Raw genomic sequence first — 25,717 nt, forward strand, 5'->3', positions numbered from 1 at the left:
AGATTTTTACTTCTTTATTTTTTTACATAAACGAAATGAAGCCTACCAATTTTTTAGATGATAGATAGAAACATGCTTTGCAGTTTAAAGCATTATATATATATATATATATAGAGAGAGAGAGAGAGAGAGAGAGAGAGAGAGAGTACAGTATTTTTTCTTCAGAGTAACTTACTTACCGTACATTAGCTGATGATGCAACTTAAATTTGAATCAAGTTGCTGCAAAGCTGCTTAATAAATCAGGCTCTGGGCTTTGCTGGTCTTAGGCAGTCTGTTGGCTGGTTTTATGAGGGTTCAGACATTTTTCAGCTGGTCTGTCTGAACCTGGTCAGATTTTTCAGCAGGGAAATTAAACCTTCATATGAATAATTTTGTCTTTTGTTGCATGAGAAATCATCCCCACCACTGTATAATTACAGCAGGCGGCCTTTGAATTCCTCCTAATGAGCTCTCACTTGTTTCACTGGAGCATCTGAAAGTGCCAGATCACCACAAAGAGAGATTAGAGGAATCGGGAGAGCTGACCGAATCCTGTGTGTTTTGTGGAGGTGTTTTCATTTACTGCTGCGCTGGCCTTGCGGTTTGCAGAGGCCTCTGCGCTAACCTTTCCTCTGGAGCGGAGCGAGGGGGTGCGTGTGGAATTAATGCAGTCCTGTGCCCGCAGGTGCCCGACGCCATCCTGAAATGCCAGCGTGCTGGAATCACCGTGCGTATGGTGACAGGAGACAACATCAACACGGCACGAGCCATCGCTATCAAATGTGGCATCATCCACCCCGGAGAAGACTTCCTGTGCATCGACGGGAAAGAGTTCAACAGGAGGATCAGGAATGAGAAGGGAGAGGTACACTACTACATACTCAGTACAGGACACTAATGACATCAAACACTGAAGGCAATCAAAGCATGCTCAGCTCTATGGGCAGCATTTGTGGCATGATATCCAATACTACAGAAAATAAGTTTGACTGGTCTCTTAATGGAAGTAAACGGTGCAAGACAATACATGTTAAAATACTGTCAAAGATACCACAAGACATAAACATAAATTAAATATGTGAAATATTAACATTTAAAATAGCTGTTTTCTGTGTAATGTATTTCTGTGATGCACAGCTGTATTTTCAGCATCATAACTCCAGTCTTCAGTGTCACATGATCTTCAGAAATCAGTATAATATGCTGATCTGCTGCTCGAGAAACATTTCTGATTATTAGCAATGTTGAAAACAGTTGTGCTGCCCAGTTTTTTTTGTGGAAACTGTGACACATTTTATTTTCCAGGATTCACAGATGAACAGAACGTTCAAAAGAGCAGCATTTATTTGACAAGAAGCATTTTTCAACTTTGTCTATCTAATACATTCTTACTGAATAGTATTAATTTCTTAAAAAAGAAAAAAAAACTTGCTGACCCAAAACTTGTGAACAGTAGTACATTTCCATATAAAACCAATATGCTTTGATTCCGTCGGTTATTAAACATGATTTGCTGTAGCTGGTGGCAGCTGGTATTTTTGCAAGAGACATTCACATTCTGAGACAAAAATCTGTAGTGCAGGATGAGTCAGCAGTATTTTTCTAGAAGAGAAGGACTATGTCACATGAGTTTAGTTACCAGTTTTTTTTGTGGAAACTGTGACACATTTTATTTTCCAGGATTCACAGATGAATAGAACGTTCAAAAGAGCAGCATTTATTTGACAAGAAGCATTTTTCAACTTTGTCTATCTAATGCATTCTTACTGAATAGTATTAATTTCTTAAAAAAGAAAAAAAAACTTGCTGACCCAAAACTTGTGAACAGTAGTACATTTCCATATAAAACCAATATGCTTTGATTCCGTCGGTTATTAAACATGATTTGCTGTAGCTGGTGGCAGCTGGTATTTTTGCAAGAGACATTCACATTCTGAGACAAAAATCTGTAGTGCAGGATGAGTCAGCAGTATTTTTCTAGAAGAGAAGGACTATGTCACATGAGTTTAGTTAGTCAGCATGCATTTCATTTTAGATAAAGCCCCTCGCTCCGGCACACCGAGCTACATTCCTCGTAGACACATAGCCAGTTTGAATAAGTCAGGAGCTATGAATACTAGTAGGGTGTGAGAATTACACTTTATTAGTCAACAGATGCGTATAGTTCGGACAAACCATTCGCCTGACAGCTGCGCTTCGTGAGCCGCTGATACCGTGATGCAGATCAAGACAGCAGCTCTTGCACTATTCAAGTCTGTTTCACAAGTGGATGAAATCTCAATTTCTGTTTGTTGCTCTTAGCTTTCAGGAAAAAGAAGTTACTGGTATCAGAGATTTTTTGGGTATACAAGATCGTAAGCATTTTACTCACAAATTACAATGGTGATCATGTTCAAATGACAACATTAAGGGAAAAGATCCCACACTCATACAGTTGAGTCGGGTCACTTTGAGAAATCTGTTATTCAAAGTCTAAAACTGACCACAATATTAACAACCTTTTAGGATTTAAAAAAAGTATAAAACAAATTTGAAGGAAACATGAAGGAGAACTATTTAGGAAATTGCACTTTCTGTGTAACACGGATCATTAAGTAACTGATTCGGTTTTTTGGTTAGGGGAATATGAGAGATACAGCACAATGATTTTAACTAGGATAAATGACAAAAAGTCTGTCAATGTCTAGAGACTGGAAGTTATTTCTTCTATATTGCTTAAAATGTATGTCTTCTGTGCTAGTTTAAGTGATCTTCTATATCTTATTTAGTTATTTTGATAACATGTCTACGTTCCATGCATTCTGTAACTATCTGTAAACCAGTGCTTACCCACAGACACTATGAAGCGCCAGAAGCTTCACAATAGACTTTTATTGTAAGTGCATTAATGTACACATGATTTTTGCATTAAAGAATGAGAAATGATTGTCTGTGGTAACGAACATTACGGCACGAATGCTGTCAAGAGCTTAATGTATACTGAACCCAAAACATTGCTTCATAAAACAGTCTGTGGCCCTGATGTTGTTGCATTCCGCAACTCTAGTAATTTATGGAGCTTTTTTTATTACTGTATGTTGTGATTACATTAGTCTCATGTGTACTCTCTGCTAGCAATGCACTGCCGTTATTCATGTAGACAGTTATTGAACACATTTGACAGCTGGCCATTCTAACAAACACCCCACATGTGAATGATGGACACCGTGGGATTTAATACACAGTCTAATCATTTATATGTAAATGCAACATCATCTCTGAAGAATGTTTACGCTCATTACAACAAGAAAGATATCTTAGGCTGTTTTATGTATTCCAGTAGACGGCTGTATAGCCACTTTTTGGCAGCTGTAATGAGCGTCTTTGTGAAAACGGATGTCTGTTTCATATCTCTGGCAGGTTGAGCAGGAGCGCATCGATAAGGTGTGGCCTAAACTGCGAGTGCTTGCCAGATCCTCACCGACGGACAAACACACACTGGTCAAAGGTGAGGGATCCTGCATGAGCAACTGAGGACCAAACCACCAAAAAAAACACTTATCGATCACATTCAGAACTTTAAAGACTCCGCGACATCACTTCACAAGCACTGCTTTTTTCATGTATTTATATATTTCTTTGAAAGTTGTGAAGTGACATACTGTATCTAGAGACCAGAAGCAAAATGATTATTGTTATTACAAAATACACTGTAACCCCCCCCCCCAAGTCTCCAAGTATTCATGTCTTCACCAGATGGAATTCCCAGACTACCTCAATATTTTTATGAAAAACAATGCTTGGATTTGTGATGCGTCTGCCGTATTACTTCAGCGGATATTCCATATCATAGCAACCACAGCTTCTCAATTTAATGGAGATTATCCAGTTATGATCCTAAACCATTACAAAACGTCTCAATTAGCTGATGAACAAGAGCCGACATTTTTAGATAAATAATCCACTAGATATATTGGAGTTCCTGACCAGTGGCATATACAGACAGCCAGAGCGTGTAACTAAAGTGCTCTGGAATCAGATCTGCGTTACACAAGCCTGAACGTCATGGCTGAAGTTACAGCATAATTAACATACTGTAAGTAAATGTTGCGCTGTAATTACATCACTAGTGTATTTCATTAATTACTTCCAGGTGTTTTCGCTTGATTGTCCCTGATGTTTTGCTGTCGTGTAGCTTTAATGCTGGCCACATATAAATGTAAAACGAGTAATTTCAGTAAAGGAGTAGCATTTGTGTCCACAGCATCTGATAAAGTGCACTAAACACACAATTTGCAAAAAGTAATTTGCAAGCTTGAATAGAGTTATTATTTTACATTTCAAATCTTGTTTTAATTTACCTCAAAATAGTAATAAACTGTATTTCTATCAATAGAAAATAATTTCATTTGAGATTTAAGAGAAGTCGTATTTTTAATGATCAGATAAGAAGTTACATTCCATCACATTCACCATGCCATTCGTTGATTGTATTAATTTCTCTTGATCTTACACGATGCAGTCTATTAAGAAAGAGAGTTAAGCAGTTCTTTGTCTGATGAAATGTTTCAGATCATGCAGAAATGTTCTTCTTTCTAAATGAAAAAGGCAGCGTTTCACAGAATGACTCAGTAATGTGTGATCCTCCTGTGGTACAGGTATTATTGACAGCACTCTAGTGGAGCAGCGGCAGGTGGTTGCCGTAACTGGTGATGGAACCAACGATGGACCAGCTCTTAAGAAGGCAGATGTCGGTTTTGCCATGGTGAGAACCGATCAATCCACATTGTAATTCCATTTTTGAGCTGCTCAAACACAGGCTGCTCTCATTCCAGCACAATCATGCCACCTCATGTGGATCAAACACAGGCCCAGAGCGCCCCCTAGTGTGAGCCGTTGCCTTGTACTCCTGTTTTTTGACATATGTCAGTTGACTCGCATGAGGTGAAAAAACATCTTGTGTCAGCACCGCCCAGCCATTTCTATTTTCATAAGTTCAGCCGTGGCAGAGTAGAGCATATTCTTGTGTTCCTGCTCATCAAACTGACACGAGCTGCCCGCAGGCGGCTTCCTCTCTGTGGAATATATACCATGATTTTACTGGCAGCCGAGTCTTAAGGGAGAACAGTCCCTCAGGCTAGTCTTTAAAAAACAAGAAACAGAAACAAACTCTTTACCCAGACACCAACAAGATTTTACCATTTGTGATCACTCACTGTCCATTTCAGGGTTTGATCCCACTTCAGTATCATCTCATTGAAATAGAAAGTGAATGTGCTTAAATGTCTTGAAAATAATGTCAACAATGCAAACAAGGATCCTATAATATTTTCTTTGTGCAAAAATATCATTTTTTTTTGTTTGTTTGTCAAGCACAGCGTGAGCAGAAACAGCTTCTCAGAAACAAACTCTTTACCCAGACACCAACAAGATTTTACCATTTGTGATCACTCACTGTCCATTTCAGGGTTTGATCCCACTTCAGTATCATCTCATTGAAATAGAAAGTGAATGTGCTTAAATGTCTTGAAAATAATGTCAACAATGCAAACAAGGATCCTATAATATTTTCTTTGTGCAAAAATATCATTTTTTTTGTTTGTTTGTTTTCTTTTGATGTTAGGCTAAACATACGACCTTGACAGATTTCATAAAGTGTCATTTTAGTAGTGCATATTGTATAAGGTTGGGTCTGTGCCGTTCATGGTGATTTTAACAAATGAATAAATGATTTCGATTTTAAGGACATTTTTGGTACTTTATGTAATTTGAAGCTAAAGAATGATGTGAAATGACGGGGCTTCTGACTTGACAGGGAATCGCTGGGACAGATGTGGCCAAAGAGGCGTCTGACATCATCCTGACAGATGACAACTTCTCCAGCATCGTGAAGGCTGTGATGTGGGGACGCAACGTCTACGACAGCATCTCAAAGTTCCTCCAGTTCCAGCTGACCGTTAACGTGGTGGCTGTGATCGTTGCCTTTACCGGAGCCTGTATCACACAGGTTTGTGCCTCTGTGTCCACTCACAGGTGCTTATGGGACTGGCACTGACAGTGAGTCTTTATGAGCTTTCACTGTATCTCCGAGTGTGTAGTGTTGTTTGCTACGGCAAGTATCAGTATTATTATTGCTCAAACCTGGCATTAGTGATTAGTGAACAAAGAAATAAACTTCAGCACACATATTATCATTCTGAAGTTATCATTCTAATACATCTATTCACTAAGGATGCATTGCATTTATTGAAAGTGACATTAAAGACTTTTATAATGTTACAATGATTTCTATTTCAAATAAATGCTGTTCTTTTGAACTTTTTATTCATCAAAGCATCCTGAAAAATAAAATGTTTCACCGTTTCAACAAAATACTGTGCTATCAATGTTTCCAACATTGCTAACAATCAGGAATGTTTCTCGAGCAGCAAAGCAGCATATTATACTGATTTCTGAAGATCATGTGACACTGAAGACTGCAGCAATGATGCTGAAAATACAGCTGCGCATCACAGAAATACATTACAGTTTAAAACATATTCACATAGAAAACAGCTATTTTAAATTGAAATAATATTTCACTGTTTTTACTGTATTTTTGATCAAATAAATGCAGTCTTTGTGAGCAGAAGAGACTTCTTTCAAAAACTTACTGACTCCAGACTTTTGAACTGCAGTATAACCACCATTCGTGTTACAGGCATGAATAAAGAGCCTTACTTTTTCACCTCACAGTTGATAAGATCCCACAGATTTACATTAAAAGAAGGACCTGAGCCATATCTAGAGACCAGACGATCACAGAGACTTGAGGGTGGAATCAGAACACCTTAGCAACCTCATAGTAACGCCCTAGCAACCATCCAGCACACTAGCATTGTAGCAGTGAGTTTTGTACAAGCTACTCACACAAAGCTAGTTAGTAATTGAAAGCCACTGCTATCACAAATGAGGTGTCTTTTACAATATGATTTATTCGACCTACTATGAAATCTCAAATTAGACTGTGCAGAGACATGGGGCAATGGCAAAGAATCCATATTAGATTACTAGGCCAAGGCCAAAGACTTCATCCCTGTGATCTAAAATAGCATTGTTTAATTTCCTAGAGGAGCGCTAACCTAATAAATGATGCAGCATGTCTGAGAGAAAGAGGCTAGACTGTGTGAAGTTACCATCATGAGAAATGAACATCCAGAGAGCTTTAGCTGAACAAGGACACTCAGTCATGCACTGAGATAATGAGTAAGATCTTCGTTTCGGGGTCCTCTCACCGATATTTTGATACACAAGGACGACACTAGTAATCGATAATCAGCTGGTCTGAGAAATAACATCTAGCTCAGTTCAGCATGTTTTATTGGTCTCATTTCATTAGTTGTGATGATAAAGTCCATTTGAACCAGACTGTATGTTCTTCCAGGATTCTCCTCTTAAAGCAGTGCAGATGTTGTGGGTGAACCTGATCATGGACACGTTTGCATCTCTGGCTTTGGCTACCGAACCGCCCACTGAGGCTCTGTTGATGAGGAAACCCTACGGCCGAAACAAACCCCTGATCTCCAGCACCATGACCAAGAACATCCTGGGCCATGGCGTGTTCCAGCTCATCATCATCTTCACGCTGCTGTTTGTGGGTGAGTTTCCTTATACTGTAGGTCTGCAAAGCATGTTCAGCAAATGCATGTATGCTTTTATGCCTGGAAAGTGCCTAATAAATCGATTGTTTGAAGATATACCTTAGCGATACACAAGTAGTTGAAGAAACATCTAGTCCATGTGGGATCTTCAGTGCTGTCTTACGCTGTGTTTGTGATCCAGGCGAGCAGATCTTTGACATCGACAGTGGCAGGAACGCGCCGCTGCATTCTCCTCCATCTGAGCACTACACCATCATCTTCAACACCTTCGTCATGATGCAGCTCTTCAACGAGATCAACGCCCGCAAGATCCATGGAGAGAGGAATGTGTTTGACGGCATTTTCAGAAACCCCATCTTCTGCTCCATTGTTCTGGGCACTTTCGCCATTCAGGTGCCAAATTCTTAGTAAAATTAAAAAAACAAAAACAAATGTTGGACATGAGTGTGTTTTGGACCTACAGCTCACGACCTGTGTTTAGAAGCACATTTTCTAGTTAGTATGACATGTGGACTTGAGTAAATCATGCTCTCGGGGAAAATAACAAGTCAACATGCAGAATGATACATTTTTGTCATTCCATATATAATTATACAAATGCAACTCTATGATTTAACTTGCTGCTCAACCAGTAGAGTAATATTTGTTGTTTATAAGATGCAAATGTTGGAAAACTAACAGGAGATAAATGTCTGCACATCAGTGGTAAGTTGAGTAATAATTCAGTCTTCATTAAAAGGTTCTGCATGATTTGAAAGAAGTGTAGTTATAAATATAATGCACCCATATATAGTGCACCACATCTGTATTTCCATTTTGACATTTTATTTTAGATCGTGATTATTCAGTTTGGAGGGAAACCGTTCAGTTGTTCTCCTCTGGACCTGGAGAAGTGGATGTGGTGTGTGTTCCTGGGGATGGGAGAGCTGGTCTGGGGACAGGTAATGCAACTATTTCCATTATATATATATATAAATATGCTGATATGTATTAATTCTTCTTTCTAATTTCATACAAGCTCTTCATTAAAGGGACAGTTCACTCAGAAATGAATATTCTGTCCTCATTTACTCCCCCTCATGTTGTTCCAAACCTGTATGACTTTCTTTCTTCCATTAAACACATAAGATGTTGTTTTGAAAAACATCTCGAGTTTTTTTTGTGTTTTTTTGTCCCTGTTTGAATATTTATTGTATGGACAAAAATATTATATTTGTGTGAAAAAAAAAGAAAAACAAAAAGCTTGGGACAACATGAAAGAGTAAATTATGACAGAATGTTCATTTTTGGGTGAATCCCTTTAATCACTGTAGCATTTTAAAATAAATGTAATTTACCATTGGCTAGTATGCTCTCTTGTCAGTGTTGAGAGGCTGACAGATTTCTTTGCTGAATCAGTTTTTAAGAACAGCAAGTTGATTTTACTAAAATCAACTTGCTGTGCTTAAAAACTGATTCAGCAAAGACATTGCCGTGTATTTTGAAAATACTCCCATTTAAGTTAAATGGGAATAATTTAAAAATACACGGCATAAATGGCACACCAGGTTTACAGTCAAAATATCCTTTCAAAGTTTTACATATTTACATGGAAAACTCACTGTTTGGTCAGTGTCTATATGAAGGAAATTTGTGTCATACATGTATCTCATTGGTAGTTGCTTGTCCAGGGCATGTAACCTTGGAAGTATTCTTTTTGCCATCAGAGTTATTAACAGTATCTGCCATCAGCATAACTATACAGCTATCCAGGTGTTCTACAAACAATAAACAGGACTTGTTCCTCACCTGGAGCTTTGAGGATGGAGCTCTGAAATGACTCCATGTGATCATCTTCTAATATCCATACATGTGTGTCATGCACATCCTCACTCTGGATCAGGTTATATCAACAATCCCAAACAGCAAGCTGAGGTTCCTCAGAGGGGCTGGTCAGCTGTCGCAGAAGGGTGACATGCCCGAGGAGGAGATGAACGAGGACCAGGAGGAGATCGATCACGCTGAGAGGGAGCTGCGGCGAGGGCAGATCCTCTGGTTCAGAGGCCTCAACAGAATCCAGACTCAGGTTAGAACCTCTGATAGTCTTTGGGAAGTTACGACTGTTTGAAATATTCAGCACTGAAATGGCATCGGTAGAAAGTAACTATACTTATGCTGGTACATCAATTGTGTTTGTAATTATGTACTTGAGATTCAACCATCTGCATGGCTGGCAGTGTGTTTTATGGCCAGATTTAGAACAGTGCGGAGGTTGAACCGCAGCTCAGCTCTGCCAATCGGCATTTCTGGCACAAACATCAGTGCTGATCGCAAGACTTTAGTACTGTTGCATTAATCATGAGCTGTCAGTACACCTTTCCTGAAAAACACTTTTATATTACAACCGAATAGATCTCAATTACAATGAAAACCTCAGGATAAAACTTAAGTACGATTCTAGGTACTGTCAATTTTAGGATTGACATAATTGCATTTCTAAATCCGTGTCTACACTGGAGATGAACGAAGGAGCTGTAGTCATGAAATAGATCAAATATTACATTTTCCAAAATGTGCTGTACACTGCAGAGCACACTGCACAGAATAATGTAATGTGCTTGACCTGACACTCCATTCCTAGTGTGGTTTCTAGTGTGAACTGGATGTAATGTAGAATATCTTTTCTCTCCAGAAGTTAAGGCATTGTTACACAAATAGTAATAAAATATAAAAAGCATTTCTTTCAAATGCAATAACTACAGACCACTTCCATGTATTTGGAGGATGTCTTTGAAACATTTATTGTTGCATAATGACTACTCAAATACTTTTAACAGATAGTAAGTGGAATCAGTTGGTAGTAGTAGAATTACCAGTATAATTCCACAGCTATATAACTCTATTGTAAATATAGCCTTACTATTGTCATGGTAAGTGCTTATTTACTGTCTAACCAATTGTGTACACTTTAAAAAGTTAGTTTGAACTACTTCTTCACTGAGCATAGCCAATAAGTTTACATTGCCCCCTTCCCCCACTCAGATCATTCCTACGATAATATTTCACTTTAGTGAAGTTTGAATGTCTAAAATCATGTCCTTAAAGGGTTAGTTCACCCAAAAATTTTAATTGGCTTGCGTCTTACTCACCCTCGAAGCATCCTAGGTGTATATGACTTTCTTCTTTCAGACGAATCCAGTCGGGGTTATATTAAAAATGGTCCTGGCTATTCCAAGCTCTATCACTGCAGTCAGCTGGTGTTGCAGTTGAACAGTCCACAAGAAGTCAAATAAAGTGTGCGCATTCATAATAAAACGTGCCTCACACGGCTCCGGGGGGTGAATAAAGGCCTTCTGTAGTGAATCCATGCGTTTTTGTAAGAAAAATATCCATATTTCAAACGTAAAAAACACTTTTCTCTCCTGTTATCTTTCATAAGCGGAAGGCGTATGACGTATGCGCAGCGCTCGCGCCTCTGAGATATGCTAGTCTCGCGAGTTTGTTTAGAGGAGCAAAGGAAGCAAAGTTTCCTTACTTTAGCAAAGGAAAACCAGTCTCCTCTTGGCTTATATCGAAATTCTCTGACATTTTTCTTTGTAAATCTTCAGTTTGTACTTCTAATTTGTGACCGGCGTTTTGTTTTGTTGTCTCTCCGCATTCGTCACTAATCACGCAACGCCGATGTGCTACGTCATCCGCAGGAACGGCTTCTGCGTATGACAGTTGGCGGAAGTGATATAAATGTGTGTATTACGTTTGAAATATGGATATTTTTCTAACAAAACCACATGGATTCACTACAGAAGGCCTTTATTCACCCCCCCGGAGCAGTGTGAGGCACGTTTTGTTATGGATGCGTGCGCTTTATTTGACGACTTGTGGACTGTTCAACTGCAACACCCGCTGACTGCAGTGATAGAGCTTGGAAGAGCCAGGACAATTTTTAATATAATTCTGACTGGATTCGTCTGAAAGAAGAAAGTCATATGCACCTAGAATGCTTCGAGGGTGAGTAAAACACAAGCCAATTTAAATTGTTGGGTAAACTAACCCTTTAAGCAATATCACAATCGCAAGTGCATCAAGTGTAATCACAGGACTGATATTCAGACCAACAGCACCATTGTGAGTGACATGATGCTTTTATACAACAGTTCAGTGAACCAGACATTTCCCCTATCTGCTCAAAGACTTTTGTAACTTCACTTCTGCTCCACACTGCTTCTCGGTCCAGGCAAAAATCACACAACTCCACTCACATATTATCTGAAATGCTACAAACACAGACAAGCAGCGAACCAGTGAACACCAAAAACATCCCATATTCTAAATATCTGCCCTACTGGAATGCTGTTTGTCCCATCAGATTAGAGGAGCAGCACTAAGTGTTGAGTAATGCACTGCTTGTGACAGAATTCACATGCTGCAGTTGTTGAGTTTTGGTAGCGGCATGCAAATCATTCACAGTGAATTGCTATTGCCTGTTGTTTGTCATGTGATATGATAACAGTGCTCTTCTAGGCATCCTGCGGTAAGGCTTTCGAAGCTGTCTGGATGTTCATCGTGACTGTTGTCAAAGCTGCAGCAGCAGGGAGGAGGACCTTTCTAAAGCCATCAAAGCCTCAGTGCTAATTTAAGATGAAGTGTATATTAGTGTGTGATGAGGGCCTGTCATAGACTTTTAAACCATGTCTACGTGATGAAGCATTGCTCACGTCTTTGACTCGCTGTGCTCCGTATATTTCTCTCCCCCTTCTTGCAGATCGACGTAGTGAACACGTTCAAGAGCGGGACTTCCTTTCAGGGGGCTCTGAGACGCCAGTCCTCCACCACCAGTCAAAATCAGGATGTAACCAATGTTTCTAGTCCTAGTCACGTGTCCTTGTGCAATGCTCTTTCCTCTCCTACCAGCACTGCTGCTCCCTCTGGGCGTGAGTGACACTCTTCTTTGGGTGTTTGTCAGGGATGCCCTTGGACCCCAGACCTGAAGTGGGACAATCATAACATTTACATTTGGTCATTGCAAAATACTAGATGCAGCCCCTATATAAATGTTCACGTAGGTCATGAAAGTTCAAAGAGCAAAGTATAACATTTTTAGACTCAACATTGAACAGTAAACATTATGAAAAAGGCATCACAGGGGAGCAGGCCTGCAGCAGAGATTCTAGAAAGAAGCTTAGTTCTACAATCTGTTGCAAATATATGCTGCATTAATCATATGTGAGGGTTACCATAATTACGAGACAACAGCTACTCAGAGCTATTCGCATTCTCAGTCAGAAATGATTTGTTTCTATGGCAACACCAAAATGGCTCCATGTACAGCTTTGTTATTGACAACAAAATCCTTAATCACTACATGAGTTCACCTCTAGACGCTCTCACAAAGTCAATGAAAAACAAGGCACACAGCACATTATGAGCTGCAATATAATCCTATAGAATTCCCTGTTTCAAATGTACAAGCTTTTGGTAAAGTCGAGATTTGTTTTAAGTAGTTGTAACCTTTTAATTACAGTAATTCTGAGTTTAATGGTCGACCTTGGACAATTATGAAGTATGAAGACATTTAGCACCATTTATTGTGAGTTTTAAAGGAACACTGCATACTGATTTGTGCTCAGGGTGCAGAAAGGGGTGATATCTGACCCCAAACATCTCCATTTCAACCAAGGGTGATAATACTATAAAATTTGTCTAGTGTAATATGTTATACTAGTTTACTGACTATTTTTGGAGGCTCTTAAAAGTGTGAAATGGACTTAGATCAGTCGCATGGCATTTATGGCTCAAAAGGTTCTGTGGTTCTCAAATTGTGTACTACACACGCAGATTACAAAGTGCAGGTATTTTGCCAATGGGTAGTTTTCTCCAGTTTTTTTAGACCTCTAAACTAAAAACAGAAATATTTTTTTAGTTATGTTTTGGGGCTTTTCAACTTTCAATAGAACAGTGTAAGGTGAGACAAGAGGCAATGTGAGAAGTTACAGGACCAGGAAAGGACCTCAAAATTTGATCACCCAAGGTGTAGCTGTGCCATATTTCAGAGCCCTGGCTACAGGGCTAAGGCTCCGACATCTACACTGGGAAGATCTGACAGACATTTCTAATCAGGCATTACCTCCGGTCAAACGGAGATTTGGCATTAAACCGGAGCTCTCAAACAGTTTCTTATTCTGTAGACATAGATAATTAGTGTAAAGTATCGTCAAAGGGCATCCCTGAAAATCTGCTTTGCTTCTGATTTCCTCTTACTCTTCATGTCACTGTTTATCAGATCATCTTTAACCCACTTCTCAGAAGAACATATGTTTCAATGTACCATGTGTTTGTTTTCCCCAGAGTGCTAAGAGCCCTGGACTAAGGGTGCAGCCTACGAAGTGAATTTCAGGTTGTGAGTCCCTCCATTGTTTGTCGCACAATTGATGTGAACTAATATTCCACCAACAAACTCACTAGGCTGGGTAAACATTCAAGTATAGCCAACTGTACCATTCCCCACTCAGCTGTAGCCTGACATGTTCTCCAAAATGCTCTAGGCTGCATTGTTGAAGTTACTCTATTGATCACGGGAGGTTGTTTTGTCCCCCCCCCCCCTTATTTTATTTTTTACTTTTTTCTCTCCACACAGCTACGGAGACGTGTGAAGAGAATGGCGCTTCCTCCCCATAGTCTTGTCTTATTTGTCGTCTGTGTGATGTAGATCCGAGGCCCACAGCGACCCATTATGTCTTGTGGCTTTACTCTGTTGGTCATGTAGTCTGCTGTGTGATGCTGAATCTCACTAAACATTAGGCCAGTTTTCATTTATGTGATTCCTTCTGACATTCGTATTCATCTGTCATTCAGACCAGTTTGTGTTGGCTTTGTAAGTTTGCTCCTAGCTAGGTTGAAAGTGTGCTCTTTGCTACCAGGACAGAAGGTTAGAATTGAGTTTGGTGGTTGTTAGAGCTAGATTGATTTTGTTAATTTCATATTCAGCAGGTCAGTAGTTGATGGTATGATAGAGGCTCTGTTCCAAGCCCTAGCGAACTCCTCACCTTTCCTTTGCTTCGGCAGCTCCATTTAAAAGGGCGGATCACACGGATGGTGACAAAGGCTGCAAGTTACTCATTTTCAATTTTGGCAGTTCATACTGTAGATGCAGGGATACAGTTTGAGTAGGAACATCTGCTACTAACCCACAGTGCAGAGACATAGAGGCTGTCCTTGTGAACAACCCATAAGGTAGGGCTGTCCAATCCAACCCAACATCCTGGAGAGTTTAGCTCTAACTTGCCCCCAACACACTTGGCCTGGAAGTTTCTGGTCATCCTGAAGACCTTGATTAGCTGTGTTTAATTGGAACTCTAGAACAGTGGCCCTTCAGGAGCAGGACAGGACACCCCTGCCTTAAGGCAGTATCCTAAGCCAAACAGAACCTAAATAGTGACAGGTATAAAACTCTCTACAGTGAATGCTGATTTCTCACTTGAAGCAAAGAAAAGATCACAATTCTAGTCTGACATTAGCATGTTGCTAAGCTAAAAATTCAATGCTTTAAAACAGGGCTGTCCAAACCTCTTACTGGAGGGCCACTGTCCCGTGCCACTGTGAAGTTTAGCTCCAACCTTAATTAAACACACCTGAACCAAGTAATCAATGTCTTCAGACTCACTAGAAACTCCTAGGCAAGTGTGTTGGAGCTAAACAGGTTTGGACACCCCTGCTCTAATAAGTAGCCCAGATTTCTATCAATGCTTTGCAGAATGGAATAACATACACTATATATCCAATAACATTCTCAGCCACAATCTTGTGAAAATGAAAATTTACACCAAGCATATTGCATGGCTTTCTGGGATTGCTTTATCTGTGAAGGACACATGTAATGCTGCCTCAGAATTTGGCCAGAATAAGTTGTCAACTTTCTGTCTAGGCAGGCGGCTCACTAGGTTGTGGAACATGACCATAGACTGTATTCAATTTAGTGTGAGAATTATGCCTAGATTATCATACTTGCTTGTTTGTAATTGTAACCTTTGAAGCATAATATTAGCTACTCCCAACTAGAACAGTAAAATAATTATAGGAAGTCTCAGTAATAACATATTAAGGGATTCTCTTATTTTTTAGTGTAGTTCTGTGAATTTGAACAAAACTTTTCGGCCTATACTTGAGTGTTTACACAGAGACGCATGGAGTTGTTGAAAGAACAGACTTTTGTTTGTTCTTGTCTCTTTTCTTATTCCACAGTCTGTGTGCCTGTGTTCATCTCCACATGGTGTTGTCCCGAGCTGCATGTTGTGTGTAGTCATTGAGTTGGCTTGTCAAGCTTTTGGTTCGCTTCCATCATCGTGTTGTGACTCTATGCTCTGGAAGCATAGGATCTCCTGTCCCTGTCATCCTCTATCTGAGTCTTTGTAGACGACTTCTCTTTTGTTTGGCTTTGACTTTGTGTTTACCTTGAAACTCATCCTGGATCTCAATATCTAATCTATTCCTCTTACCAACTTTCCACAAGATGTGTTCAACTTGCATGATGTTTTGGTTTTTAGTTTTTTTGTTGTTGTTATTTATAAAAAATTTTTGTAAATTTTTTTTGTTGAATTAACAATGCTTGTCTCTAGGTATACAACACTTTGGACCTTACACTGTATACTGTATTGTGTACTGTACGGGACATAAGAGCATTGCCTATGTTTTCTTTTACAGTCTCTTTATTTTACCATGAGTTTGAGTTACGTTCTTTTCAATGCAATCCTTAAACCGTCTCAGTGCACGGTAGAATAAGTGAATTACAGATGCTTTCCAAATGTTTTGGAATTTTTGGTGGGTCCACGGCCTTTCCCTCCCCCTGCTGTCACTGTGCCAATGGGGGGTCTTCCAGCTCACATTTCAACCCTTTGACACTGGTCTCTTTCCTCACGCAGATTCGTGTTGTGAACGCATTTCGTAGCTCCCTCTACGAAGGCTTGGAAAAACCAGAATCCAGAACCTCCATCCACAATTTCATGACTCATCCAGAGTTTAGAATAGAGGACTCCACACCTCACATTCCTCTCATAGACGACACCGACATTGACGACGAGGCAGCCAGGAAGAACTCCAGTCAGCCCTCATCTCCCAACAAGAACAACAACGCCATCGACAGCGGCATAAACCTGACGACCGACACGAGTAAATCTGCTGCTTCCTCCAGTCCCGGGAGCCCGCTTCATAGTCTGGAGACATCGCTTTAGCAATCTCATGCGGGAGATAGCTCAATAATCATCTTAGACTCTACGTTTAAAAGCGCTCCGGAGTGCACGCAAACGCGGATCTTATACTGTTGACTGTACGTGTGGTCGTGCCACATTCTTTTATTGAACGCATGTACAACGACTGACTTGGACAATCGTGAAGTAACACGAGAAACAAGATAAGAACCCACGAGCGCAAGTGCACCGCTCCCATTTCCTGAGGAAACGTCAGAATATTAAGAGTAATTTAAACCGAATTCAGCTATTATCGTTGCTCCTGCATGAATGTACATTACCCAGGTTTTTATTTGGAAACCTTTATTTTTATTTAAACGGTTTGTTTTGATTTGGTGGGATGTACGGTGGACTGCTATTTTAAGACAGCTTATCTGATTCACTGATCTGTGAGTATTGTGTGTGGCATGTATCTAATTGTATAGATTTATTTGGTTATTGATTAAGGTGTATCCAGATCGCAGGGCTCAACTTGCACAGCAGATCTGCACCTGTCGGAAAAAGAGAAACCCATGGAAATGAGAATTTATTAAGCGTACATATATATTTATAGACATATTATAAATATATATTTACAGAGTTTATCTTTATTTGTTGGCATGTTGCCTTGTTCTGCTTCAATAACTACTTTAACTTATTTATGTCCTAAAGAGAATGTAATTTGTTTACAAACCTGTAGATGAGTCCTGGTTTCTTTGTAGGGATTAAAACTTCTTTGTAGGGTTCGAAACCACACAGCAGACATAGTTGGAACAGCTCACGTTGTTTGGCACTCCTGTAATATCTGACTCTAGGTGTTTTATTACCAATTGTGCGCTGGACTTGCCTGCTATTTTGTCAAATAATGTAGATATTTTTAGAGGATAACAAAAGAAACCAAATTATAGTGGGATATATCATTAACGTGGCATCGTAGTATTAAATGAATGTCGGGATTGACGGCTCTGAGCACCCCCGAAAAAATCGAATCAGTTTTGAAGGTTTCGGTGATGAACTTGTGGTCAGCCTCAAATGTGAGCATATATATACTATATATATATATATATCAGGTTGGATTTAAATATCTTCTTTAGAAGTACATACTATTTAACATAAAATAGTTTCAGTTCCGTGTGACCATCAGAAGCTGCAATGGGTTTTATGTTGGAAATATGTAAACTAAGTTATATCTGTCATCTCTGTATGGAAATCAAAATTGTGTTCAAATATTGTGATTTATTGTGTTGATTCTTCTTTTTGACATTTAATTTGTAGATTTCTTTTGGTTAAAGGAAATGAACCCAGCTCCTGAGCTGACGACACTTTGAACGACTGAATTATGTAACAAAACAATAAGGAATGTTGCTTTTGACTCTTTTCTTAAAAAAAAGAAAAAGAAAAACCCAAACCAAAACCAAAAAAACAAAACAAAAAAACAACACAAACAAACAAAAATATATATCTATATATACATTTATGATCCTTTTCTGCACTATCCGGATATGAATGAATTTCTGTGGTGTAAATTTAGATGTGCTTCTGTGTTCAAATCAAGCTTGTCTTCCTGCAGTCAGTAAATATACTCTAGCATCTCAACAGTATTCACTAGTCGTTAACTATTTATTGTACTCTAGAAGTGAAAGGACAAATGGGGGTCTACCGGAAGGCACACTTATAAAGTCACCAATGTATTCATTGATATTCATTGCAATTGGAAAGGCATGATGTCATACACTTAATATGCAACAAATTTTTCTTCATCATTCGTAAATTGTAACTTTTTTTTTTTTTTTTTTTTGCAATTTTACTCATCAAGATAAGGTGCACAAGCTTTAACTGTTAGCTCAGGCATACTCAATGTGAGAAATATATATATGGAAAACTGAGAGTGATTTTTTTTCTTTAGAAATCTTTTGCCCTTTATCATGTTAAAGGGATAGTTTACTCACCCTCATGCTGTTCCAAAAGCACCATGAAAGTTTCATAGAAGTGGGCCGCATGACTTCTAGTCTTCTGAAGTCATATAAATCAGAATCAGACTAAAATAAATGCATTATCTACTGAAAATCATGACATCCTCTGTAGCTCTCCTTGGCACGTTCGCAAGAGAAGTAATGGTGAACAAATAAGATATTTTCAATTGATCAGCTGACCCAGTTATGGAAACCAGTCTGACTGATGGGTGAACTATCCCTTTAACACATTTCAAAGCCTCATTCACAATCATTCTGTACATTTCCCAAAAGAATCAACTCTGACACGTTGAAAAGCGCCTTGGGGGAGTTTGTCTGAAATGTGTGTGGACTGCAGTGACTCCAGATGAAATCGTTTGCGGTATGACTGGCCACTTCAGTTTAATACAGTTTAGTTCTGGGCCCTGTGTTGACGGGCCAAATTACGGATGCAGTTTAAAATGTTTAACCAATAAATCGAAATGATGACAACGTTCTAATAATCACAAATAATAATAATATTTCTTGCAATACATCAGCTTCTATGTACTGTACTTAGCAGCATGCGTTTTGTGGAACAAAGAGCATATGACGCCACAGGTACTTTTGGCGCACTAGCAATTTATGGGTAAATGAAAAGTGTTCATCCATCTTGTTTTTATGAATTTTATAATCTATACAATAATTGTAAATAAAAAAACTCAATGTCTTTTTGTTCATTTAATACTATGCAAAAGTCAAGCTTTCTGATTGTTTCTCATCTACCCTTGAGTGTGTTGTTGGAATGTTTGTGGTCTCAAAGTCAGTAAAACAACAACAAAAAAATTGTGATGTAAATGATTTTCTAGCCTGAGAACATGAACTGACTCTTGCTGCTTCACTGACTGTACCAAGATTCCAGACAGGAGCGCAAGTGATACAAATGAAAGAAAAAATGAAAAAAAAAAACAGCACTTAATAAATTCCCAGAAGAGCATGAACCTGTGTGTCCCATGAGCAGTGTGCGTGTGTGTGTGATCTTTCATCTGTGGCACGTAATGCACTAGATGTGCTGGGTTTGGCGCAGACGTTTCAGAGCTGCAGCATCATTATAGTACATGAAAGTTAATGTATATGTTTCAGTCTCTCTGTTTTTGGGACATTTCTTGATTAACATGTGGTTCCACATGCATGTCTCCAAACCCTGTGTAGCCATACGTGAGGCCGCTGGGGTTTCTGCTGTGAACGGTTGCAGATGTAATCTTATTCAGTTAAGCCGCTCTTAAATGCATGAACATCTTATTGAATGTAATAAATGCATTATTTAACCCAATATTAAATCATCAAATGCAGCAGACATTATAGTTATGCTAAAACTATAGATTTGGAACTGTAGTCCTGTGGTTCCTCTGCTATAGGTGACCTGTATGAACGTAATCAACTGAAAATCACCAAACAAATTAAGCTCAAATAAAGAAAAGTGGAGATAGTGACACACACACACACACACTTACTTGATCTGATTAATCACATTCCAACCAGTGTTATTTTAGGATCACGAAGGTACTATTATTTAAAACATTTTTACATTTTTTTTTATTATTGGTAGATTTTTCTTTTCCATTTTAATTCTAAGGTTTTACTAATGTTGTTGTTTTTTAGTTTTAGTTATTTTAGCACAAAGTTAAACAAAAATGGAAAATGCTTTGGCAAGTAGCTGAAATAAAAGTGTATTGTTTTTTTTATTTAAAAATTTAATTTAATTTCCTTTCAGTTAACATTTTATTTCTAATAATAAAAGTATTTTTTATGTTTTAGTTTAACTATAATAACTGACTTAGATGTGACTTAGAACTGACACATGTGCCACTGTATAGTTGTCACAACTTGGTTGTATAGATGAGGATGATGAAGCATATTTAGATTCTAAAATAGTCTTTAATAATATCCACAGATAAATCCGAACAAAGGTAAGTAAGCAGAACACAGCCAGGGAAGACATCAGACAAAGGAATGGAACTAAACAAAGAGTACAAGTAAGAAGGAACTAATGAGATAATTGAGGTCACAGGTGAACATAAGCTTAATCAAACAGACTGAGAAACAAGATCAACACAGAAGGCAGAAGCAAACAGAACAAAACCGTGATAATAGTGATACTTTTTTAGGGAAAAGCTTAAAAAATAAAATAAATCATGAACATTTTGTGGATTCATTTCCTTTTTAGCAAAGATTGTACTGTTTTGGCTCTTGTATCAAATTCCCAATAGATATGTATTGATACTAACCCCATGCCTAACCATAAAGCACAAAGTAATTTGAACCTTGCGTCAATAAATTTGCAATGCATGAAAAGATGGATCTCAAAACCATGCAGTCATTGTTGGAAAGGGTTCAAATACACTAAAGATGCTGGAAAACCAATGAAATTGTGGGAGATGAAGGTTCCTTTTCAGGAACTCGAGCTGCGATGAAATGCTATGGGAACGCCTTCAGCGTGACCATGCTCTGAATCACGTGTGTAATCAGTCCAATGGATGGGCGAGACGGGTGATGTAGTGACCAGGACGCTTAAAAGCATGTGCGGTGGATACAGCGGCAGCTTTTTGTCATTCAGCAAGTTCTCTGTGTGTGTGTCAGTCGCTATTTGTTGTGAGCCTTATTTAGTGTTGTTTGTCCACTTTATAAGCTCCATTATGTCAAAGCTTTAGCCAAAATGAAGCATTTGGGCGAGAGCAGGCAGCCTTTCAGGCTGTGTGTTCCTCCCTGCCTGCGCTACAAAAAAGGTTTCGGGTGGGGACACACACAGTTTGTGTGTTGTCTGCTTGGGAGCAAAGCACACAGAGTCAGCTCTCAAGGGAGCTGACTGCCCGCATTGCGAGCAAATGTCACTGCGTATGCTTCGCTCTCGGAAGGCTCTCTTTGAGGAGGGAGCCTTCACCAGCATTCCTCGCAGTGCCGGCTCCGATTTCGCTGAGGTGGAGCGGCGGCTGCGCTCGTGGGGATCGCAGATGCATCTGGTGGAGGGAATGGAGATGGGCGAGTCCCTTTCTTCTTCCTTGCCCACCAGATCCAGCACCAGTTGCATAAGCATGTTCTGTCTAATATTATAATGAGCAGCATTTACTGGGGAGCGGAGCTCGTGCAGTCAGCTCTCGAGGGGGTTGATTCCCACTGCAAACGCTCCGAGAAGTGTGTCCATGCCTGTGATCTTGCAGTTACGGTCCCGCTGCTGCTGAGGCACGGTGGCGATTGAGATCGCGGGGATCACACATGATCTGGCGAACGGGTTGGAGACGGGCTCGCCCTTTCTCCACCCGCATTCCCTACATCTCGGGGCTTCCCCCTTTGAGTGAGAGCTCACTGCTGCAGCTATCTTTTTCAGAGGTGATTGATATTGTTTGTATAACCAAGTGGCTTGTGCGTTGCCGAGGAAATTCTCGTTTTTTTTATATGAATCTTACCACACCAGACCGTGTTTACTTGTCTGGTTGTTTGGCTGCATTTAATTCTGAGGAATTAAATGAAGTATTTCATCTGACTACGAGAAGTTATATATACAGGAGGTCTTGGGATAAAATTCTTGAGTGAGAGCACATGTTTACCTCTCTTCCTCCGAGGATGTTGATGTGGTCAGCAGGGGCTGCTGGGCGGGAGCAGCCCCAAACAATCATGTTCCAGCTCCTCATTCAGGGAGCGTCACATCTCGTACTCCCCAGAATTTAGAGTCAGAGTGGTGCTCCTGGGCCGAAGGCTTCTAGCAGAAGGTGGATCTGCGGACCGTTATTCTCGCTGGATAGTCTTTGGCTAAAACGTACTGATGCCATGGGTCAGGATTTAGAAGGGCAGGCCCCGCTGGGGAAGAGTGGTGTACACCTAATTATACGGTGCCCGTTTCTCCTCAGGGCCCTCAGGAGTTTGATCTGCCAACCCTGCCACCTACGGTGCTTCAGGGCACAGCGGTCTCCGGCGAGCGCTTCTCTCAGTCACCGCCCGGAAATGTAGTGGTACTAAGAGGCTCTAGAGCAGCTAATTTGGCCGTCCCCTGCCGGTTCACTGCTTCAGGGCACCGACCTAGCTGCTCTGATTACACCAGAGGTCAGTCTCAAGAGACTGATTCCCTTAGTAGACCTTTTGGCAGCGTGGAAAATTCTGCCAAATGTGTCTCAATGGGTCCTGCACACTGTAGATAGAGGCTACCGAATCCATCGATTCGAGAGGTCTCCTCTCGCTTAAGAGATTTGTCATGCTGAGGCCTCCGCTCCAAGAGCTCGACCATTTTCTGCGAGTGTCATCAGGTCTCCTCTAGCTACAGAGAGTTATTGAGGCCTCCGCTCGCCAGAGCTCCGCTTTCACAGCATCTGTGAGTTGTAGGCTTTATGTGAGCCTCCTTACAAGATGTCCTGAGTGTGAGGTGTAGTAGGCCTCCTCTCGCTTTGAGAGTCGTCATGCTGAGGCCTCCACTCCTAGAGCTCGGCCCATCTCCATCCTTCCCCATCACAGGAAGTTCCTGAGGTTTGCTTTCAGCAGCAGAAAACAGATCCTTGTGTGGTCCCAGGGCATCTCAATATGGGGGCAGACATCCTGTCGAGGCAGGGGCCGAGGCCCAGGGAGTGGAGACTTCACCCCGAGGTGGTGAAGCAGATATGGAGAGTTTTGGCCAGGCTCAGGTGGACCTATTTGCAACACAAGGGACATCGCACTGTCCCCTCTGGTTCTCTCTGACTCATCCAGCTCCACTGGGGCTGGATGCCATGGTGCAGACTTGGCAGAGGCTTCGTCTGTATGCCTTTGCCCCGATCCATCTGCTGCTAGTAGCCCCATTCTGGCCGTGCCGAGTATGGTTCTCGGACCTGATTTCCCTTCTCGATGGCTCACCATGGGAGATCACCATCAGGAGGGATCTTCTCTCACAGGCGGAGGGTACGATCTTTCACCCCTGCCCGGAGCTGTGGAAGCTGCGGGTGTGGCCCCTGAGGGCAACTCGTAGCTTCCGGTCTCTCAACCAAAGTTGTTGAGACCATCCTCCAAACCAGAGCTCTCTCTACAAGGAAACTGTATGCCCTGAAGTGGAAGCTTTTCACTTCTTGGTGTGGAATCCGACAGCTCGACCCAGTTAACTTCCCAGTTGGTACAGGGCTGGAGTTCCTGCAGGCTACGTGGTGGCCATTGCGGCCTACCACGCCCCTCTCGGGGGACAGTCAGTGGGCAGGCACCCCTTAGTTACACATTTCCTCCATGGTGCGCTGAGGCTGAGGCCTCTGTCCAGAGAAGCTTATGCTAAGCAGTAGATAAGGATGCTAATCCATAGCCTTGAGTCCTCTGATCTTCCCTCTCCTTTGGGGGTAAGGCTCACTCCTTATGAAGTTGGCCTTCGGGACGCTGCGGGATGACCCCGCCTACTTTGTCAGGTGCCTACCTGTATTCTGCACCACTCCTGGCTCCTTTCTCTCGCCTTAGCTGTGCTCTTCCACACTAGGCAGGGATTTGTAAGTGTGGCGGCGTGGTATACTCGTTCCCATAGCATTTCGACGCAGCTTGAGTTCCAGAAAGGGAACGTCTCAGGTTACGCATGTAACCATGGTTTCCTGAGGGAACGAGATGCTGCGTCTCAGTGCTATACCTCTGGCATCGCTGCGAACGCTCACTTCATTTCCCATAAGCTGCCGCTTTATCCCACTTTATCCCGCACATGCTTTTAAGTGTCCTGGTCACTACGTCACCCCACCCGTTACGTCTCACCCATCCATTGGACTGATTACACATGTGATTCAGAGCATGGCCACGCTGAAGACATTCCCATAGCATTTCGATGCAGCATCTCATTCCCTCAGGGAACCATGGTTACATGCGTAACCTGAGACAAAGAACAGCGGTCAGTTTCACTGTTCAGGACAAACAAGGGACTCATCAAAAACTATCACAAAATAAAAACAAACAAACAAACAAACAAACAATAAATAAATCACAACACAGTATTACAATCCGTGTATCATTCGGTCATTCGTTTTTTGATTTAATATTGAAAGTAGAAAAAAATTTATTACCATTCAAGCGTATGTAAATATTTGAACAGGATCATTTTTTATAAATTCAACTATTGTTTTCTCTTGTGGACTATATGTAAACGTCTTTAATGTGAAATATCTTATTCAGATCAATACTACATAAATAAAAAATAACATGCTTTTTGTATGTTCCCTCTTATTTTGGTAAAATAATTTTGCAGATATAGCATAGAGTATGTACAATTTTGACAACAGCTGTACAGTGGAGATGAAAAAAACCTAGATTTTTTTCTGAAATATTGTAAATCTTCATCACTCAAAATTTGAAGGAACATTAGCTGTGAGTATTCCTCTGTAATACTAGCATGTTTAACAAAATAACCAAGGCATTTCAACAAAAATCTTTATTTTGTGGAAAATACAGTGATTAAAAAAAGTTCAGTACTGTCGTGGGTTTCTTAGCCATAACTTTGTCGCCAAGGATTTTCCAGAGATTTTCAATCGGGTTTTGATCAGGACACTGAGCCGGCCATTTCATCATTTTAGTGTTCTTGGCTTCAAGGAAATTGAAGCGTCAGCATAAGTTCTACTAGGAAGACTTAATGCCACGTCACATATTACAATTAGATCTAGCCAATCGGCACTCAACACGATGATATAAAAGCCTTCTACTCACCCTTCATTGTGTTTACAGATACCGCCGTTGTAGTTTCACGAGTGTTCTGTTCAAACCCAAATGTCACAGCAACCTCTCGTCGTCTGCGATTATTTAGACTCAGATGATGATTTTGTTCCACCGTCTCCCGTTGCTACTCGGCGTAGCATCCGTCTCCAAAACCGCGACTCTCCATGGGCTCAGTGGCCCTCAGAGAAGATCATCAACACTCTCCAAGCCGCCGGCATTCCTATTACAGTTTCTCAACTGCTAAAACACAGTTCACAAACGTTTCCTCCATGTTCCCCAGTGTCTAAACACAACAC

General features: G+C 40.5%; 1 protein-coding gene across 6 annotated transcripts in view; it reads left to right on the plus strand.

Annotated features, from left to right (window-relative positions):
* Positions 1-17,858, plus strand: part of LOC107570616 (plasma membrane calcium-transporting ATPase 2-like) — a 60,314-nt gene extending 42,456 nt beyond the window's left edge. For 3 of the 6 annotated variants that reach the window (XM_016256867.1, XM_016256861.1, XM_016256862.1), the window contains 9 exons: positions 667-846; positions 3,381-3,468; positions 4,619-4,725; positions 5,776-5,967; positions 7,384-7,597; positions 7,782-7,993; positions 8,434-8,541; positions 9,483-9,665; positions 16,495-17,858. In XM_016256867.1, coding sequence (XP_016112353.1) covers positions 667-846; positions 3,381-3,468; positions 4,619-4,725; positions 5,776-5,967; positions 7,384-7,597; positions 7,782-7,993; positions 8,434-8,541; positions 9,483-9,665; positions 16,495-16,803 — 1,593 coding nt within the window. In that variant the 3' untranslated portion in view covers positions 16,804-17,858. Of the gene's footprint in view, positions 1-666; positions 847-3,380; positions 3,469-4,618; positions 4,726-5,775; positions 5,968-7,383; positions 7,598-7,781; positions 7,994-8,433; positions 8,542-9,482; positions 9,666-12,341; positions 12,511-13,924; positions 13,977-16,494 lie in introns of all 6 variants that reach the window. The other 3 variants (XM_016256866.1, XM_016256865.1, XM_016256864.1) reach the window with 3 other exon arrangements.
* The last annotated feature ends 7,859 nt before the right edge of the window (positions 17,859-25,717 follow it).

The sequence above is a fragment of the Sinocyclocheilus grahami genome, unplaced genomic scaffold (assembly GCF_001515645.1).
Source record: "Sinocyclocheilus grahami isolate Dianchi unplaced genomic scaffold, SAMN03320097.WGS_v1.1 scaffold1484.1, whole genome shotgun sequence".
NCBI classification, from domain to species: Eukaryota; Metazoa; Chordata; class Actinopteri; order Cypriniformes; family Cyprinidae; genus Sinocyclocheilus; species Sinocyclocheilus grahami.